Source organism: Chiloscyllium plagiosum, unplaced genomic scaffold, assembly GCF_037043375.1.
Source record: "Chiloscyllium plagiosum isolate Xiang-an unplaced genomic scaffold, Cpla_swu_hap1 HiC_scaffold_47, whole genome shotgun sequence".
Taxonomy (NCBI): domain Eukaryota; kingdom Metazoa; phylum Chordata; class Chondrichthyes; order Orectolobiformes; family Hemiscylliidae; genus Chiloscyllium; species Chiloscyllium plagiosum.
Genome location: NW_028270185.1, coordinates 23,265,733 through 23,286,408, shown reverse-complemented (window position 1 = coordinate 23,286,408; position 20,676 = coordinate 23,265,733). Strand labels below are relative to the sequence as shown.

General features: G+C 42.5%; 1 protein-coding gene across 1 annotated transcript in view; it reads left to right on the top strand.

Moving 5' to 3' along the window:
- The window catches only part of LOC122542919 (complement C1s subcomponent-like), a 39,087-nt gene that overhangs the window by 9,711 nt on the left and 8,700 nt on the right, over positions 1–20,676 (top strand). Inside the window, exons 4-8 of the mRNA XM_043681060.2 lie at positions 3,066–3,185; positions 5,829–6,025; positions 14,064–14,211; positions 16,233–16,345; positions 19,968–20,055. Of these exons, the coding sequence (XP_043536995.2) occupies positions 3,066–3,185; positions 5,829–6,025; positions 14,064–14,211; positions 16,233–16,345; positions 19,968–20,055 (666 nt within the window). The remainder of the gene's footprint in view (positions 1–3,065; positions 3,186–5,828; positions 6,026–14,063; positions 14,212–16,232; positions 16,346–19,967; positions 20,056–20,676) is intronic.

Here is a 20,676-nt window from a genome sequence, read left to right as displayed (position 1 = left end):
CTTGAGCTGACAAGGTCTAAGTAAACTCACACCAGGTTAATGTCCATCTCTAGCAAGAGAGATTTTAACTATCCTCGCTTAACATTCAATGACATTACCATTGCCGAATCACCCACTGTCACCATCCTCAGGACACCCATTGACTGCAAACTGAATGGACTTGGCATATAAATGCAGGGTCTGCAAGAGTTTGGAATCCTTTGGTGAATAACTCACCTCCTGACACCCCGAACCTTCCACTATCCACAAAGCACAAGTCAGGAATGTGATGGAGTAGGCCTCACTTGCCTGGATGAATGTAGCTCCAACAATGTGCAAGGAACTTGATATTAAGCAGGATAAAAGATGCCCATTTTATTGGCACGATATCTGCCATCTTAAATATTTAGTTGTTTGTCCAGTGTCAACATGGTACACCATCTACAAGGTGCTCTGCAATAATTCATCAAGGGGCCTTGAACTGCAGCTTTCAAATGCTACCACCAAGAACATGAGCAGCTGATGCAGGTGAACACCACTTCAGTAAGTATTTTTTAATTCACTCATGGGACCTGGACATCGCTGGTTGGCCACCATTTTATTGCCCATACCTGTTTGCCCTTGCAAAGGCGATGGTGAGCTACCTTCTTGAACCTCTGCAGTCGACATGTTGTATGTTGGCACATAAAGCCTTCAGGGAAGAAATACCAGAATTTTGACCAAGTGACAGCGAGGGAACAGCAATACATTTCCAAGTCAGGATGGTGAGTGGCTGGGAGGGGAACTTGCAGGTGGTGGTGTTCCTGTTTATCTGCTGCCCCTGTCCTTTTCAATGGAAGTAGTCTTGCATTCAGAAAATGCTGTCTGAAGATCTTTGATGAATTTCTGCAATGCATCTTGTCAACAGTATAAACTGCTATGATTGAGTGTCGCTGGTAGAGGGAGTGAATGCTTGTGAATGTAATGCCAACCAAGCGGGTTGCTTTAGCCTGGATGGATAAAGCTTCTTGACTTTTGTTGGAGGTGGGGACTATTCTATCACACCCCAGACCTGTGCCTTATTGTAGGTGTACAATTTGGGGAGTCAGGAGTTGAGTTACTCACTGCAGTATTTCTAAACGTTGACGTGCTCTCGTGGCCACTGTGCTGGGTCCAGTTAAGGTTTTGGAGATGGAAATGTGTTGCTGGAAAAGCGCAGCAGGTCAGGCAGCATCTAGGGAACAGGAGAATCGACGTTTCGGGCATTAGCCCTTCCTGAAGAAGGGCTAATGCCCGAAACATCGATTCTCCTGTTCCCTAGATGCTGCCTGACCTGCTGTGCTTTTCCAGCAACACATTTCCATCTCTGATCTCCAGCATCTGCAGACCTCACTTTCTCCTCCAGTTAAGGTTTTGGCCAATGGTAACATCATTAGATGTCAAGGGGTAGTGATTAGATTGTCTCTTATTAGAGTTGGCCATTGCCTGGCATTTGTGTGGCATGGATGTTATGTGCCACTTCTCAGCCCAAGACTGGAGACTGTCCAGAGCTTGTTGCATTTGAGTATGGACTACGTTCACTGTTGATGGAGTAAAGAATGGTGCTAGACATTGTGCATTCATTGGTGAAATTCCCACTTCTGACCTTATGATGGAGGGAATTATTGATGAAGCAGTTGAAGATGGTTGGGCATAGGACACTATCCTAACTCCTTCAGAGATGTTCTGGAGCAGTGAATACTGACCTCCAACAATCTCAACCATCTTCCTAAGTGCCAGCCATAACTCCAACCAGTGGAGAGTTTGCCCTCTGATACCCATTGATTCCAGTTCTGCTGAGGCTCCTTGATGCCACACTTGGTTGAATGCAGCCTTAATGTCAAGGGCTGCCACTTTCACCTCAAAGTTCTCCTTTCTGCCACACAATATCCTGATTTGGAACTATGTCATCATTCCTTCAATGTCACTGGGTGAAAATCCTGGAACGTACTTCCTAAAAGCACTGTGTCCCAACACCACCTGGAATGTAACAGCACGAGAGGGCATCTCACCACCTTTCTCCAGCACAATTGATGCTGTCCTATCCAGCAATGCCCACGTCCTCATATGATTAATTAAAAGATCTTCACCCCCATTTGTGATTCGTAATTCTGTCCCTGCCCGAGCAAAATCACTGCAGTATTGTGAACAAGCATCAGACATCATGGGTGCTGAGCAATGGTGGTTCACATCAAAATGGTCTCACCTTTGCATGCTGTGAGACCATGTATGGTCTGAGGCCAGTATTCTCGACTATAATTGTCAAACTCTGCCCAATCAAACCTTCAACTTCACCAACACATCAGTATCTGGCCAGCTGTCAATGGTGCCTTGTGCATCAACACCATCACCACCACCATACTGGCATGTGTCCCTTCCACTGTCTTGAGTATTTGGGATAGGAATTTCAGCATCATTGACATTCCGAGCAGTGTGCAGCCTGCAGTGCCCATCATCAATTTCCCCCCCGCACAAAATAAACTTAACTTGTTGCCCTCATCTCAGAGCAGGGTGGGTCAAATGGAGTTCTGAGGAAGGGTCGCTGGACCTGAAACACGAACTCTAATTTCTCTCCACAATGCTGCCAGACCTGCAGAGCTTTTCCAGCAATTTTTGTTTTTATTTTAAATCTGATTTTCAGCATCTGCAGTTCTTTTGGTTTTTATTCAGAGGACACTGGCCTAGTCTGTCTAGTATTTCCTGTTATGGCAACGTGCTCATTCCAGTCTGGGTGTCAAAATATCAGCACAAACTCAGCTCCTGGCATAATTCACTGCACTGCTGCAGATGCGTGACAGTGTCCAACCAACCATAACTCCCAAGAATAAGAATACCAAGGAAAGGGGCAATCTTCTGTATAGAAATGGGTTTGAGAGTTGGGAAATTGTCCAACTCACAGTTACTGTTCCCTTGACAAAATCCTATATTTCAATTCTTGACTCTGTCTCTTTCCTCTTCCCTGTCCCACCCAACTGTCCCTGGCAATTTTGCTCTGCATCTGCCCAAAGCCCAAGGAGAGAAACCATAAAACTGACAAGTGACATATACCTGTCTCTATTTCATTGTAGATGTCGATGAATGTAAGGAAGAGGATCCTTGCAGCCATTATTCCAACAACTATATTGGAGGATTTCATTGCTCCTGCCGCCCAGGCTACTTCTTGCAAGAAAACCAAAGAATCTGTGGGGGTAAAAAGTTTTCTATCTTTCACTTAAATATTTCATTGTGTTATACCACCACAAAGTTGGAATTAGAGAATGGGAAGGATCCTATCCAGCAATGCCCACGTCCTTTGAATGATTAAATAAAAAGATTTTCACCCCCATTTGAGATTCAGCCCCTAATTCAGTCCCTACCAGAGCAACATCACAGCAGTATTTTGAACAAGCATCAGACATCATGAGTGCCAGGCGATGGTGACTCACATCAAAGGAAAGGATCCATTTTGATTCACTGTCTGCATCCCAGTGCACTAAATGAGCCAATCAGTTAAGCCTCCACCCTTCACCTACATCTTTGCAATGTCGGTTTCTTTTTTGTTGCTTCCTTGCTTTTCTTGATCTCAACATTTCACTGCTTCCTAAAAAAGCAATTTTCAAACTTGGCTCGTGTTAAGGTGCACACTTTTCTCAGCTCAAGCTTGTTGTGAGTTAGATCCCACTCCAGAGACTGAAGCAGAACAATTTAGGCAGGGAAATCCAATGCAGTGCTGAGGAAGTGCTGCACTGTCAGAAGTACTTCCAATTGGGACCGAGTTGTGTTCCCTTCTGTAATGCAAGATAACCAGACTACAATTGGGCACAACAAGATCCTATGTGAAAAACCAGGAGCTAAATTTCTATTTTGATTGAGGTTTTAAAGGGTTTAATATTGGTCCAGCGCAGTGGAAAGAACAACTATGTCATTTATGAGAAATAAAGAGCCTCGGGACTTCCTGAGTCATAGAGTCATACAGAGAGGTACAGCATGGAAACAGACCCTTCAGTCCAACCCGTCCATGCTGACTAGACATCCCAACCCAGTCTAGTCCCACCTGCCAGCACCTGGCCCATAACCCTCCGAACCCTTCCTATTCATACACCCATCCGAATGCCTCTTAACTGTTGCAATTGTACCAGCCTCCACCACTTCCTCTGGCAGCTCATTCCATACACGTACCACCGTCTGCATGAAGAAGTTTTTAGATTAGATTAGATTACAGTGTGGAAACAGGCCCTTCGGCCCAACAAGTCCACACCGACCCGCCAAAGCGTAACCCACCCATACCCCCACATTTACCCCTCACCTAACACTACAGGCAATTTATCATGGCCAATTCACCTGACCTGCACATCTTTGGACTGTGGGAGGAAACCGGAGCACCCAGAGGAAACCCACGCAGACACGGGGAGAACGTGCAAACTCCACACAGTCAGTCGCCTGAGTCGGGAATTGAACCCGGGTCTCTGGCGCTGTGAGGCAGCAGTGCTAACCACTGTGCCACCATGCCGCCCATGGCATGCCCCTTAGGTCCCTTTTATATCTCTACCCTTTCACTGTAAACCTATGCCCTCTAGTTCTGGACTCCCCGACCCCAGGGAAAAGACTGCCGATTTACCCTATCCATGCCCCTCATAATTTTATAAACCTCTATAACCTCAACCACCAACGCTTCAGGGAAAACAGCCCCAGCCTGTTCAGCCTCTCCCTATAGCTCAAATCCTCCAACCTGGCAACATCCTTGTAAATCTTTTCTGAACAAGTTTCACAACATCTTTTCGATAGGAAGGAGACCAGAATTGCATGCAATATTCCAAAAGTGGCCTAACCAATGTCCTGTACAGCTGCAACATGACCTCCCAACTCCTGTACTCAATACTCTGACCAATAAAGGAAAGCATACCAAATGCCTTCTTCACTATCCTATCTACCTGCAACTCCACTTTCAAGGAGCTATGAACCTGCACTCCAAGTTGTCTTTGTTCAGCAACACTCCCTAGGACCTTACCATGAAGTGTATAAGTCCTGCTAAGATTTGCTTTCCCAAAAATGCACACCTGAATTAAACTCCATCTGCCACGTCTCAGCCCATTGGGCCACCTTGTCAAGATCCTGTTGTAACCTGGGGTAACCTTCTTTGCTGTCCACTATACCTCCAATTTCGCTATCATCTGCAAGCTTACTAACTGTACCTCACATCCAAATCATTTATGCAAATGACAAAAATTAGAGGACCCAGCACCAATCCTTGTGGCACTGTCACAGGCCTCCAGTCTGAAAAACAACTCTCCATCACCACCTCTGTCTTCTACATTTGAGCCAGTTCTGTATCCAAATGGCTAGTTCTCCCTGTATTCCATGAGATCTAACCTTGCTAATCAGTCTCCCATGGGGAGGATGGGCGACAATATCTTCTTGAGTCTATCCTCAGCAATTCTTCTTTTGAAGGAGTCCCTGATTGGTGAAACTGGTGCCTATATCTGATTTGTGCACAAGAGTTAACCATTATTATCCTATTGAAGAAAGAATGCGAGGTACATGTTCCAACATTACATAACCCTTGATTTTCCATCAGAGGCAAATGTTTTTTGACAATACCCTCTTAATGGCTAATAGAGATATAAGACAATATCCTTTGACATTCCACATAACCTCCTGTAATACATCTTCTGAATACCAATAGAGATTTATGGTATATACCCCTGTTTAGGGTATATATGCCAATCTGATAGAGTAAGAGAATATGTCACAGAAATGTAACCCTATCTGATGTAACACTACTTTTGAATTAACACTGATTACAGTTGTTATTCTGTCAGTCTGATATCCATCCTGTGCTTTTCCAACAATAGTGAACTGCAGTGGGGAAGTGTTCACAAAATTCAAGGGTATCATCACCAGCCCAAATTATCCTGAAACTTATGCAGAGAATTCCGAGTGCCATTACAGAATCCAGATCGACCCAGGATTTGAGGTGATCCTGCAATTCACAGAGGACTTCGAGGTGGAAGGGGATCCTTCAACTGGCTGTTTGTCTGATATCCTGAAGGTATGGCTATCTTTTATAAATGGCAAGTCCCTTAATCCCTACAGCAAGTTCCTAAAGGCAGTACTGGGCCTGTTCAGTCTCTTAATCTTATTACACTGCAAAAGGAGGAAGCCCATTCAGTGTCTTGAACTGTGAGCGGCACGGCGGCACGGTGGCACAGTGGTTAGCACTGTTGCCTCGCAGCGCCAGAGACCCGGGTTCAATTCCCGCCTCAGGCGACTGACTGTGTGGAGTTTGCACGTTCTCCCCGTGTCTGCGTGGGTTTCCTCCGGGTGCTCCGGTTTCCTCCCACAGTCCAAAGATGTGCAGGGTCAGGTGAATTGGCCATACTAAATTGTCCGTAGTGTTAGGTAAGGGGTAAATGTAGGGGTATGGGTGGGTTCGCTTCGGCGTGTCGGTGTGGACTTGTTGGGCCGAAGGGCCTGTTTCCACACTGTAATGTAATCTGTAATCTGTATTTGGCAATGGTTTTGAAAGATTAAATTTGGAGGCTGCATTATGATGCACTTAAACTCTAACTCAAGATCCTAGTGGGGTCAGATACACCTTCCCCAGCTCCTGATCATCTGAGTAATTATATCCAGCTTGCTCATGTAACATGTGCTATTGTACAGTAAACTAAATTTCATTGTTAATACAAGTGAATCTTCTTGATGAGACTCACTCACAGTTAATTCATTAACACTATTAATGAAACAGACCCTTAGGGCAGTACAAGAGGAGCATTCTATATCCTCTAATAGTATTTGGTTCCATATCACAAATAACATGTATACACAATATATTGGAATAATGAGGAGGCTGTTACAACACGGCATAAACCCCTCTGCTAATTTAAACCAGCAACACTGAAAAGATTCACCCCGTGCTGTAAACTGTTAAAATTTGAGAGGCAAAGAACTATCTCAAAATTCACTATTTACAGTAAAAATTAACAACTTTACTTTTCAAAGTCTAACGGAGAATAATTAACTAACAATTATTTACAACTCCTTTCTCTACCCCTCTAGAATACTGGTCAGATTAAAAAGTCAGCATTACAATTTACAAAAAAAAAAAATCACGTTTCAAAACCAGTCAGCTTTGCTGAGTGTCCTCTGTAGATTTTCCTTTGTCTTCTTTTCTTCTTCTTAGGGAATCTGCTTCCCAGGTCTTTGGCAGATAAAGGTACCTTTAAGAGAGCAGATCTCTCTGCAAGATTCTCTCTCTAGTTGTTGGTGCTAGCTGCTCTTTTGCTGCTCTGGGTGACTTCAAAATGTTTGATATTTCTACCCAAAACATTGGATCATTTCATTAGTTTAGTGTTGCCAAAACATTATTTTTTTCAAATTTGATTGAATTTTGGTAACTTGTGGCATAATCTAAACTGATTGGTCAAATTTTAATTTGTTTGTATACCCTGGCAACACATCTCTTAGCTGTTTTGACTAAATGTTCCATTGTTACCATGTTCCGAACTCTCTGTGCTTCTCTAAGTCCTTGATAGCTTTTCAACTCTCTTAAAGTTACAATACCCCTATATCTTCTTAACACCAATTTTGTTGCCTGTATCACAAAAACAAGAGACTCATTCAGCCCTATCTGAAATGTGTTGAACAGATATGGAAGGAAGGGGGGGGGAGGTGACATTAAGCTCCTTGAACCTATCATAGAGCAAGAGAAAGGTCAGTCATTCCCTCTTGAGCCTTCTACACAGGAACAGGAGGAGACCATTAAGCCCATTTGAAGCCACCTACTTGACTGACTCTCTCTTGATGCTCAGAACATGGCAAGAAGCAGCCCTTCAATCACTCTATCTCTAACTGACAGAGTTTGAAGGCAAATTAATATAAACTCTAACTTTTTCAGCAGGTCCAGGATTTGGAATGACAGTTCTGAGGAGAGATCTAAAGAAACTGTTGTTGGCTCCCTTTAAAGTAAAGGAAGCCAAGAAGGGATGTGATGGAGATGTTCAAACTCATTAATGGTTTAGATAGAAGACAAAGGAAGAAATAGTTTGTAATGGCTTTGAATTGATTTGATTCAATTTGATTTATCTGATTTGATTTGATTTATTGTAGTCATTTGTATCTAATTACAGTGAAAAGCTTTATTTTGCAAGCAGTACAGGAATATCATAGCAAACAAGGTAATACAGATCACAGAGCACTTAGACAGAGCAAAGCATTCAGGTTACAACGGCACAGGAGGTCTGCAAACCAAGATCAACATTATTTGCAGTTAGAGAGTTCATTCAGCGGTCTAATAACAGCAGGGAAGAAGTTGTACTTGAACTTGTTAGTGCATGTGTTCAAGCTTCTGCCTGATGAAAGAGCTTAGAAGAAAGCATTACCAGAATGGGAAGGATCTTTGACACTATTAACTAACTTTCTGTGGCAACGAGATGTGTAAATGGAGCCCATAAATGAGAGCTGAAAATGTTGGGAGGGCTCATGCCCGAAACGTTAATTCTCCTGTTCCTTGGATGCTGCCTGACTTGCTGTGCTTTTCCAGCAACACATTTTCAGCTCTGATCTCCGGCATCTGCAGCCCTCACTTTCTCCTCCATAAATGGGAGAAAAATCTGAAAATGTTGGAAAAACTCAGCAGGTCTGGCAGTTTCTGAAAAGAAATCAGAGTAAACATTTCAGGTCCAATGACCCTTCCTCAGTTCTGAAGAAGGGTCACTGGACCTGAAACAGTAATTCTGATTTATCTTCACAGTTGCTGCCAGACCTGCTGAATGTTTCCGCCAACTTCTGTTTTGGTTTGTGATTTACAACATCTGCAGTTCTTTTGGTTTCCATAGATGGAAGATTGGTTTGCATGATGGTCTGCGCTGTGTTCACAACTTTCTGTCATTTCTTATGATACTGGACAGAGCAGTTACCGTACCAAGTCGGAATGCATCCAGATTTCTATGGTGCATCTGTGAAAGTTGGTGAGAGCCCTTATTGACATGCTGAATTTCCTTAGCCTCCTGAGGAAGAAGAGGCATTGTGCCTTCTTGACTGTCACATCTACATGGCAGGTCCAGGACAGATTGTTAGTTACTGCCACTCCTAAGAACTTAATGTTCTCAAATTTCTCCACCTCAACTACTTTGATGTAGATAGGGGTGTGTCCTCCTCCTTTCTTCCTGAAGTAGATGATCAGCTCTTTAGTTTCACCAACATTGAGGGAGAGATTGTTATCTTTGCACCAAGCATTCTATCTTCTTCCTGTATTCTGAGTCATTATTCTTTGATATCTGGCCTACAACAGTGCTGTCATCAGTGAACATGTAGATGGAGTTCAGACAAAATTTGGCAACACTGTTGTGAGTGAATAGGGAGTGCAGCAGGGGGCTGCATTTGCATCCCTGCGGAGCGTTGATGGTGAGGATTATCGTGGAAAAGGTGCTATTGTCTACCTTCACTGATTGTGGTCTATGGGTCAGGAAGTTGAAGATCCAGTTGCAGAAATGATGCAGAGACCTAGGTCACAGAGTTTGGAGATCAGTTTGATTGGGATTAAGGTGGAGCAGTAGTTGATAAATAAAAGCCTGTCACAGGTATCCTTATCATCCACATGTTCCAGGGATAAGTGTAGGGCTCGAGAAATGATGCCTGATGTGGACCTGTTGTGCCAGTCGGCACATTCCAAGCGACCAAGGCAGGCCTGGAGGCTAGTGTTGATATGAGCCATGACTAACCTCTCAAAGCACTCCATATTATGGAAGTCAGAGCCACCAGGTCATCGTCATTGAGCCACATTGTATGTATTTTCCTTGGTACTGGGAGGATGGTGGTCTTCCTGAAGCAGGTGGGGACTTCAGATTGTAGCAAGGAGAGGTTAAAGATGTCAGTGAATACTTCTGCCAGCTGGTCTGCAAAGGATCTGAGTGCATGGATGGGGACTCCACCCGGGCCAGTCACTCTCCATGGATTCACCACAAGAAGATCAGGCAGCATCTGAGGAGCAGGAGAATCAACATTTTGGGCAAAAGCTTTTTGTCAGGAATGAGGCTTGTGAGCCGAGAGGGTAGAGAGAAAGTTGGGTGGGGGGCGGGGTTGGGGAGAAGGTAGCTGAGAGCACGATAGTTAGATGGAGGTTGGGGGGGGGGGGGGGGTTGATGCTGATAGGTCAGAGAGGAGGGTGGAGCCGATAGGTGGGAAGGAAGATGGACAGGTGAGACAGGTCATGAGGGCATTTCCAAGTTGGAAGGTTGGAACTGGGATAAAGTAGGAAGAGGGGAAATGAGGTAACTGGTGAAATCCACATTGATGCCGTGCAGTTTGAAGGTCCAAAGGCGGAAGATAAAGCGTTCTTCCTCCTGGTGTCGGGTGGTCAGGGCATTGTGATGGAGGAGACCCAGGACCTGCATGTCTTTGGCAGAGTGTGAGTGAGAGTTGAAGTATTTGGCCATGGAGTGGTAGAGTTGATTGGTGCAGAGGGACCCTCCAATCGTGAGGGGCATGGATAGGGTAAATAGAGAGGTCTTTTCCCTGAGGTGGGGGAGTCCAGAACTAGAGGGTGTAGGTTTAGGGTGAAAGGGGAAAAATATAAAAAAGTCCTAAGGGGCAACCTTTTCACGCAGAGGGTAGTATGTGTATGGAGTGAGCTGCCAGAGGAAGTGGTGGAGGCTGGTACAATTGCAACATTTAAAAGGCATCCGGTTGAATATATGAATAGGAAGGGTTTGGAGGGATATGGGCCGGGTGCTGGCAGGTGGGACTAGATTGGGTTAGGATATCTGGTCGGCACAGACTAGTTGAACCAACGGGTCTGTTTCCGTGCTGTACATCTCTATGACTCTATGACCATAATTCTACTAGTTTAAAAATAGTGATGGAAAAGGATAGACCATATCTAACAGTTGAAGTTCTAAACTGGAGGAAGACTAATTTTGACGGTATTAGGCAAGAACTTTCAAAAGCTGATTGGTTGCAGATGTTCGTAAGTAAAGGGACAGCTGGAAAATGAGAAGCATTCAGAAATGAGATAACGAGTTCAGAAACAGTATATTCCTGTTAGGGTGAAAGGAAAGGCTGGTAGTTATAGGGAATGCTGGATGACTAGAGAAATTGAGGGTTTGGTTCAGAAAAAGAAAGAAGGAGAGATTGAGTGAATCCTTAGAAGAATATAAAGGCAGTAGGAGTATACTTAAGAGGGAAATCAGGAGGGAAAAAAGGGGACTTAAGATAGCTTTGGCAAATAGGGTGAAGGAGAATCCAAAGGGATTTTGTAAATACATTAAGGACAAAGGGGTAACTAGGGAGAGAATACGGCCCCTCAAAGATCAGCAAGGCAGCCTTTGTGTGGAGCCGCAGGAAATCGGGGAAATACTAAACAAGTATTTTGCATTAGTGTTTATTGTGGAGAAGGACATGTAATCTGTAGAATGTGGGGAAGTAGATGGTGACATCTTGAAAAATGTCCATATTACAGAGGAGGAAGTACTCGATGTCTGGAAATGCAGAAAGGTAGATAAATCCCCAGGACCTGATCAGGTGTACCCTGGAACTCTGTGGGAAGCGAAAGAAGTGATTGCTGGGCCTCTTGCTGAGATATTTGTATCATCAATAGTCACAGGTGTGGTGCCAGAAGACTGGAGGTTGGCTAATGTGGCACCGTTATTTAAGAAAGCGGTAAGGACACGTTAGGGAACTATAGAGCGGTGAGCCTGACGTCGGTGGAGGGCAAGTTGTTGGAGGGAATCCTGACAGACAAGATTTACAGGCAAGGACTGTGGAAAAGCAAAGACTGATTAGGGATGGTCTTTGTGCGTGTCTCATGTCTCATGAACTTGATTGAGTTTTTTGAAAAAGTAACATAGAGGATTGATGAGGGTAGAGTGGTGTACGTGATCTATATGGACTTCAGTAAGGCATTCGACAAGGTTCCCCATGGGAGACTGGTTAACAAGGTTAGACCTCATGGAACACAAAGAGAACTAGCCATTTGGATATAAAACTGGCTCAAAGGTAGAAGACAGACGGTGGTGATAGAGTGTTGTTTTTCAGACGGGAGGCCTATGACCAGTGGAGCCACAAGGATCAGTGCTGGATCCACTACTTTTTGTCATTTATATAAATGATTTGGATATGAACATAGGAGGTATAGTTAGTAAATTTGCAGATGACACCAAAATTGGAGGTGTAGTGGACAGCGAAGAAGGTTACCTCGGATTACAACAGGATCTTGATCAGTTGGGCCAATAGGCTGAGGAGTGGCAGATGCAACTAAGATAATTGCAAGGTGCTGTATTTTGGGAAAGCAAATCTTAGCAGAACTTATACACTTAATGGTAAGGTCCTAGGGAACGTTGCTGAACAATGACACCTTGGAGTGCAGGTTCATAGCTCTTGGAAAGTAGAGTTGCAGGTAAATAGGATAGTAAAGAAGGCATTTGGTATGATTTCCTTTATTGGTCAGTGTATTGAATGCAGGAGTTGGGAGGTCATGTTGCAGCTGTACAGGGCATTGGTTAGGCCACTTTTGGAATATTAAATGCAATTCTGGTCTCCTTCCTTTCGGAAGGATGTTATGAAACTTGAAAGGGTTCAGAAAAGATTAACAAGGATGTTGCCAGAGTTGGAGGATTTGAGCTATAGGGAGAGGCTGAATAGATGGGGCTGTTTTCCCTGGAGCGTCGGAGGCTGAGGGATGACCTCATAGAGGTTTATAAAATCATGAGGGACATGGATAGGATAAATAGACAAAGTCTTTTCCCTGGGGTAATGGAGTCCAAAACTAGAGGACATAGGTTTAGGGTGAGAGGGGAAAGATATAAAAGGGATCTAAGGGGCAATTTTTTTCATGTAGAGGTTAGTACGTGTCTGGAATGAGCTGCCAGAGGAAGTGCTGGAAGTTGGTACAATTGCAACATTTAAAAGGCATCTGGATGGGTATATGAAAAGAAAGGGTTTAGCGGGATATGGGCCAAGTGCTGGCAGGTGGGAATAGCTTAGGTTGGGATATCTGGTCGGCATGGACGAGTTGGACAGAGAGGTCTGTTTCCGTGCTGTACATCTCTATGACTCTATTTCGTGTAGGCATTGCCACAGTCAGCAGGCTTGGGTCTCTAACGTAGTACGGTATTACCTCTTGGCATCTCTAATGGCCTTGTGGAGATTTTATCTGGATTTCCTGTAAAGGTCTGAGTTGTCTGACTTGAACACCGCACACCTGATCTCCAGTTGGCAACGGGTTTCCTGGTTCATCCATGTCTTCAGGTTAGAGAACATACAGATTGTGTTCTTTGGCACACAGCTCTATGCACTTGCTAATGAAGTCTGTGATGGTGGTGGCATACTTGTCTGGTTGGCTGCAGAATTCTCAAATATGGATCAGTCCACTGATTCCAAGCAGTCCCACAGAAGGTCTTCCACTGTCTCAGACCAGCACTGTCCTATTTTTGTGCTGGGACCTCACGTTTCCACTCTGCTTATAAACTGGGAGAAGGAACACAGCATTGTGATCTGACTTTTCGAGGTGCGGAGAGGGTATGGAGCAGCAGGCATCTTTGAAGGCTGTGTAGGATGTCTAGCCCCTACATGGGACAGGAAACATGTTGATGATATTTTGATAGCACCTTCTTGAGGTTGGCACAGTTGAAGTCACCAGTTTTAACGAATAAGGCTTCTGGGAATTTCATCTCATGTGGGTTTGTACTGGTATAAATTTCTTCACTTCCACCTTGGTGGTAAGTAGACTGCTGTCAGGATGGCAGTGATGAACTTGCGCAGCAGGTAGTAGGGATGACATGAATGGTCAGGAATTCGATGCAAATTAAGAAGCCTGAGGGACAAGGCCAAGGAAGAAAAATCTTCTCTCTGTGCAATAACTGGGATTTGGAATGCACTCTCTGTACAAGTGGTGGAAGCAGAATTGTGGTGTTTAAAACTGAATTGGATAGATACTGAGAAAAAACATTGCAAGGTGAGAGGACAGTTTTTGTGAAATTAATGGGATTGCTCCTTGAGAGAGCCAGTTCAATCCTGATGGGCTGTCTGGCCTCTTTCAGTACTAGACTGTTCCATGATTCTGCAGCTAATATAGATTTTCCTGATTCCAGATCACATCCGGAGCCAAGGAATATGGCCCCTTCTGTGGAGATAGTGCTCCGGTTATTCATGAACTTCTGTCAAATGAGGTGGAGATAACTTTCCGCACCGATGATCAAGGAGAGAAGAAAGGGTGGAAAATAATGTACAAATCAACCGGTAAAATGTAGAATTTGCCAAAGTAACATGAACTTTACTGTACAGGAGGCCATGTAGCCTGTGGTTGTGCATCACTACACACATTCTCCCACCCTCTCTACGTCTCACCCCATCAGCATGTCAATCTCTCCCCTCCTCCTTCAAGTCTGTATCCAATTTGTTCATTCAATCCATTTCTTATAATCACCTTAACTTACTCCCATTGGTAGTTCCGCATTCTCACCACTCTCGGGATGCAGATGTTTCTGAATATATTTATGCGTAACTGTCTAACACTGACTTCCCCTAATTTTAGTTTCCCCCCCCATAATGGAAACATCTTTCCCAAGTCTAGTCTATTGAAACTTATAATTTTAAAGTTAAATTCTGATCACAGCCCCCATGCCCAAACGTTTTGAGAAGAAAATTCCAACCTATTTTTCTTTTTACTTTTCTAATCGTTATTTATCCTTTAGTTCAGGTAGCATCCTAACTAATCATTTTTCAAAGTTTTCTTCAGTACCTTTATACAATTCTTTACTTTCTCTGTAGAGATTCATTTTAAATTTGATTCTGAAACATGGTATATCTAACAGTTCAATGCACCCAAAATACTGACCTTTCAACAATACCATGTTCCCTCAGTGCAGTGCTGCCTCAGTACTGACCCTCCTACAGTGCAGCACTCCATCAACACTAACTGTTCAATGATACAGAACTCAATTAGTACTGACTCTACAACAGTGCAGCACTCTCTCCATACTGTCCCTCTGACAGTGCAGCTTTCCTTCAGTACTGATCCTCCAAACATGCAGCACTCTCACAGTACTGACTCTCTGACAATGCGTCATTCACTCAGCATTGACCCTCTGACAGTGCAGCACTCCTCAATATTGACCATCTGACTGTCATTCCTTCAGTGGTGATTCTCTGACTGTACAGCATTCCCTATCCTTTGGAAAGGCAGCATTCCTTTAACACTGATCTTTCTACTAGTGTAGTACTGTGGAAGGTGATGGCTTTGACGTTTGAATCAGAGTAGTGCCAGACTTTTGATTCAGAGATTCAAGTGATTTTCTGGAGACCTGGGTTCAAATCCAGCAAAGGTAGATGATGGAATTTGAATTCAATTTAAGCCTCTAATGATCACTATGAAATTGTTGATTGTTGGCTAAAAAACGTCTGATTTGTTCATGTCCTTTAAGGAAGGAAACTGCTGTCCTACATCATCTGCAGTGCTGTTGTTGACTCTTTATTACCTCTCTGGCCAATTAGGTATGGGCAATAAATGCTGGCCTAGCCAGCAAAGCCCACATCCTGCAATATTTTTTTCCACAACTCCCGCAGTATTGGTTCTCTGACAGTGCAGTATTCCTTTAATAAGGAGCTTATGATCTTCTGACAGTGCAACACTCCCTCTGTCCTGACCCTCCAATGATGCAGCATTTCCACACTGGGAATGTGAGCTTGTATCCAAGCTCCAGTCTCTAGAATGGGACTTGAACCCTCAGTATCATGAATTCTGAATGAGAGTAATAGCCACTGTCCCATGGCTGCTGCAGGAAGGAGACCCAGTGGTTAGTAGAGTCCAGTTATGAAAACAATTTCTGTATTGTTGGTGACCTTGTACATTCATTAAAATATAAAGAGAAGATGTAATATCACACTTTGATAAAGTAGTAACTGCTTGTTCCAAAGAATGTAGGTCCGTGATGACAGACTAATTCATGATAATTGATGAACGACCCAGAGCATTAGTTGAGAATGCCTCCTTTTTATGAAGTGAGTTGTTATAATCTGGAATGTGCTGCCTTAAAGGGCAATTGAGAAAGATTTAGTAGGAACTTTCAAGAGAGGAACTGATAAATACTTCAAATAGAAAATTATTTTCAAGCCTATAGGAACAGGAAATAACTAGATTGCTCTTTCAAACAGTTACCGAAGACATGGTAGGCTGAATGTCATATTTCTGTGCTATATTTCTCTGTGACAGTATTGCTTGTTTAAAATCTAATATGATTTCCTGTGTGTTTTGTCTGCAGCCAAGCAATGTCCCACTTACATCTTGGAGCATAATGTTATTCAGCCGAATAAATCAGAGTATGATTATAAGGACATTGTACAACTGAGCTGTGATGTTGGGTTTGAGCTCTACGTAAGTTGCATTCTCTTTAAACCAAGTAATGAACATTGAGGGCTCTGTTAACTCTGGTCAACCCTGTTTTGATATTTAATACATAAACCTTTCATGCTGATTCAGAAAATTATGAGCACAATTCCCACTCTGGAGTGTTATTAAAGTTATATACTACACATATTATCACCATTTGGGATTTTGATTTAAAATAGAGGCAGATGTGTGGTTTCAGTTCTGTTCAGGTTATTTTTTAGAAGATCAGATTTGGGAATAGTGACCTGAATACAATATACCCGAGCAGGCTTCAGTCAATTGTGTGACAAGACATCTGCTATGTCAACGAATGATTTGTTTATACTGTTGTGTTTATACAAACCTGAAGCCATTAGTTTAGCTTTTGACTTCAGTTCCAAAGAATCAGGAGTTTAGTTTGGAAGAGAGAGCTGTTTCCTCTTAGCAAGAGAATCATGGTCAGGGAACAGCCACCCTACCTGAAGTGTTTTCATAGCATCAGGGAAGAATAATATAATCCCTACATTGTGGATTGGCTATTTAGCCCATAAAGACTACACCTCCGAAGCACATCCTACCCAGACCCAACCCCCTATCCTATAATCCTGCATTTGCCATGGTCAACCCACCTGCACTTTGTGACAAAGTGGAGATCAACCCCCCTCTGATAATTAAACCCAAAACACCTAGAGGAACTCACCTTGTTTCGTAATCACATTAAAAATAAGTGTGAAAAGTGGTATAACCTACCTCTTACCCCCAACCCTGATAAAAGCGTAATGAAATGAAATGGACTCCTTTACCCACTCTATAATTAACACATAACAAATTATTTACACAATTTCAACACTGAACAAACTAACAGAACAACTAACAGACTGAGCAGTTCCTCTCTAACTACCTATTCCTGAATAAAGTAAGACTGTATGCTGTTTCAATAACATAGGTCCCACTTATCTAAATTCAAGTAATAAGAAAACAATAAATTAAAACTTAGTCTCTCAAAGTTCACACAGAGTAGATCCTTCTCAACTTTCTGTTTCTTCTTTCATTGTCTTCCTCTGGCTGAAATGCTTCTCAGGCATTTTCTCTGATATTTTTGCCTGGAATATTATCGAAACGTGCCATGATACCTTTACGAATAGAATGGTGCCTTTTTCTGAGAGTGTGGAGATTTCTTATCTCTTCAGATGGCTCTCCCCTCTATATTCAATTGTCCGTCTTTTTACCCATGCAGACATATTGATTTCTGTACAACCAAATTGGTTCAAGGTTATCAACACCATCAGATTTAAATTTAATTGGCTTTCAACCTCAAAATGCTTAGTTTAAATTATTTGGATAAATTTGAAAAGACTTGTCGTCTTGGTAAAAATGCTGCTTGGCTATTTGATATAAAATGTTTCAATCTGTAAACCTGGACTTTAATTGCTGTTCAGACATCCATCTTAACTTCTCATAACTGAAAAAACACCATTGTCTAAAGGGACCATGCAATGCTTTCCCTCATTTTACCATACCAACTTTACAACAATATCCCTGGGTGATTTTACATAGCCAATCTACTTAACCTGCATATCTTTGGAATGTGAGAGGAAACCCACACAGACATGGGGAGAACATGCAAACTCCACATAGACAGTTGCCCGAGGCTAGAATCAAACCAAGGTCCCTAGTATTATGAGGTAGCATTGCGAACCACTGAGCCATTGTGCTGCTCAAGTTTTACTTTGTGAAGTTTCATTTGGGAGCATTTGTATAGAACTCTTCAAATTGTTAGAACTGAAAAAAAAGTTTTTAACTGTGTTGGTATACATACAATTTTATTTGGTTCTCTTTCTTTTGCATAATGAACACCTCACATGAAAATATTTCAATGACTGACCTGCCACAAAAGTTTAACCTACGAATAATCTAAATGTGTTTCTCAGTCTCCTGAACTAGAACCAAAAGACTTGGGATATATACGCATACAAAACGTTGTGGTCAAGTTGAAAACATTGTCAAAAAATTAGACTGATCTTTGACTTTATTAACTCAGAGATTGTGTACAAAAGCAAAGATAATATGATAAATCTTTACAAAATGCAATTTGGGCCTTCACAGGGGTGAGTTGTATTTAATTTTGGATTCCATATTTTAGGAAGGAGTCATGGTTTTGCAGAGACATTTACCAGAATTGTATCAGGGATGAAGGGCCTCAGTAATATGTATAGTCTGGTAAATCTAAAACTGTTCTTTTTGCAGCAGGGAAGTATTACAGAGGTCTTCCAGATCATGAAGGGTTTAACGATAGTGTATCAAGGAGAAACTGTTTCTAGTGGCTGAAGACACAGACTAAAGCTAATTGGCAACAGAACAAGGGGTGATATAAGTAACTAATGCTTTTAAACAGTGAGTGGTTTACATCTGGAATTCAAAGTCAACTGTTGGAACAGATACATTTGTGTATTTCAAACTAACTTGGGTAAATAATTGAATTTAACCTAAGTGCAAGACTATGTGAAAAGAGCAGGGAAGTGGAGTTAATTGGACACTTCTATCAAACAGCCAACGCATTGCATGATGGACTTAATAGTGTAACTGAATCATAGATTGGTTTGTGTAACAGAAGGCAGGCAATTGGTCTATCATGTCCAATCTGAACCTCTGCAAGAGCAAAGCAGGTAGTTACACTTGCCACGTTTTCCTGTGTAGCCCAGAGTTTCTTTTACTCATTATATATTTATCTAATTCTCTTTTAAAAGCCTCAGTTGAATCTGTTTTTACCATTCTGTCAGGAAGTACTGCCAGATCAAACCACTCACTGTGTGAAAAATGTTTTTTCTCATGCTGCTGTTATTCTTTTGCCAGTCACCTTAAAACCAGATTCCTCTAGGTCCTGCTCCTTCTACAATGTCAATAGCTTCTCCCAATCGACTCTGTATGGACCTCTCAACATCTTGAACAGCTCAATCTAATTGTCTCTTAATCTTCACTCCAAGAACAAGAGGACATATATTTTCTACTCATCTTGAATACCTTCACATTCTTCCTAAAGCGTGGTGTCCAGAAGTGGTCACAACACTTCAGTCAAGGTTGAATAATTAATTGAGGTTTTTCTCATCACTTTGTTGTTTTTCTTACTCTAGAACCCTGTTTTTGAATCCCAGGGTTCTGGATACATAATTAACCATTGTCTCAACCTGCGCTGCCACATTCATTGACTTGAGCACATATACTCTAAAGTTCCTGTGCTCCTGCCCTCACGTTTGGACTTGCTCTTTAACTAATGCTGTCCCTTCCTATTTTAACTACCAAACATTAGTCTGCATTAAATCATTTCACAATTTTCTGCATTAAATTTCTGCAGCCACATGTTCCATATTCCATAAACCTGTCGAAATCCTCTTGATACTTGTGATATCCTCTTCACAATTCACAATATTTCAAAGTTTTCCGCCATTCCCTGCTGTGTTGATCCCGTGATTCTACACACATTATTAAGGCTTGTCTGTCTCTGTCGTTCAGTCACCCTGCTCTCTGACTCCCCCTGGTGGAGCCACAGCTGATGGCTGACTCCTGAGAACTTGCAGAAGGATTCCTTGGTACTGCTTTAATTCTGTTCCATTAACTGTGCTCCCTGTAGGATTCAAAGCAAAAAGAGCACATCAGTTCCGCCATGCTGCATTGCCAGAAGGATGGGACATGGAACAGTGACCCATATTCTTGCAGACGTAAGTGAAGTAATGTAATGTATTCTAATAGGCTGGGGAGTCTCTCTGACCATCGTTCCTCCATTAATTGCTTCTTTCAATCTTATCTTGTTGGCCAAGTGGATATCTTCTGGTGCAATGTAATATTCATACCTCAAGACAAAGAGGCACAAGTTCAGGGCCCAACCTGTTCCAGATATATTAGAATGTTGATTAGAAAATATCTACCTTTTTGATCAAATAATTGTTTAGGAAGAGACATAACAACAGGAGTCAGTCATTCTGCATTTCAAACATGTTCCCATGTTCAATGATGTTATGGCCTGCCTGTCATAGTATCTCCTTATGTGACAGGTTGTTCTGATTTACGCACTAATTAAGTATCTTGAAGACAAGGGCACTTGATGTTTTGTCAGAACAGAACAGGAGGTGGACTAGTTTTTTGTTTGAGAATGGCAGAATGCGGACTGTGGTTCCAAAGATCAAAGCGGAGAATCAGTTTGCTTAGAGGCAAGAGAAAGAAAAGGTGAGGTTGGATGCAAATGTTGCTGAAAAATCCAGCATCTGTTGCCTATTCATGAACTGAGGAGCTTCTCAGCCAGTTCAGAGGGCAGTTAAGAGTCAATCACATTGCTGTGGGTC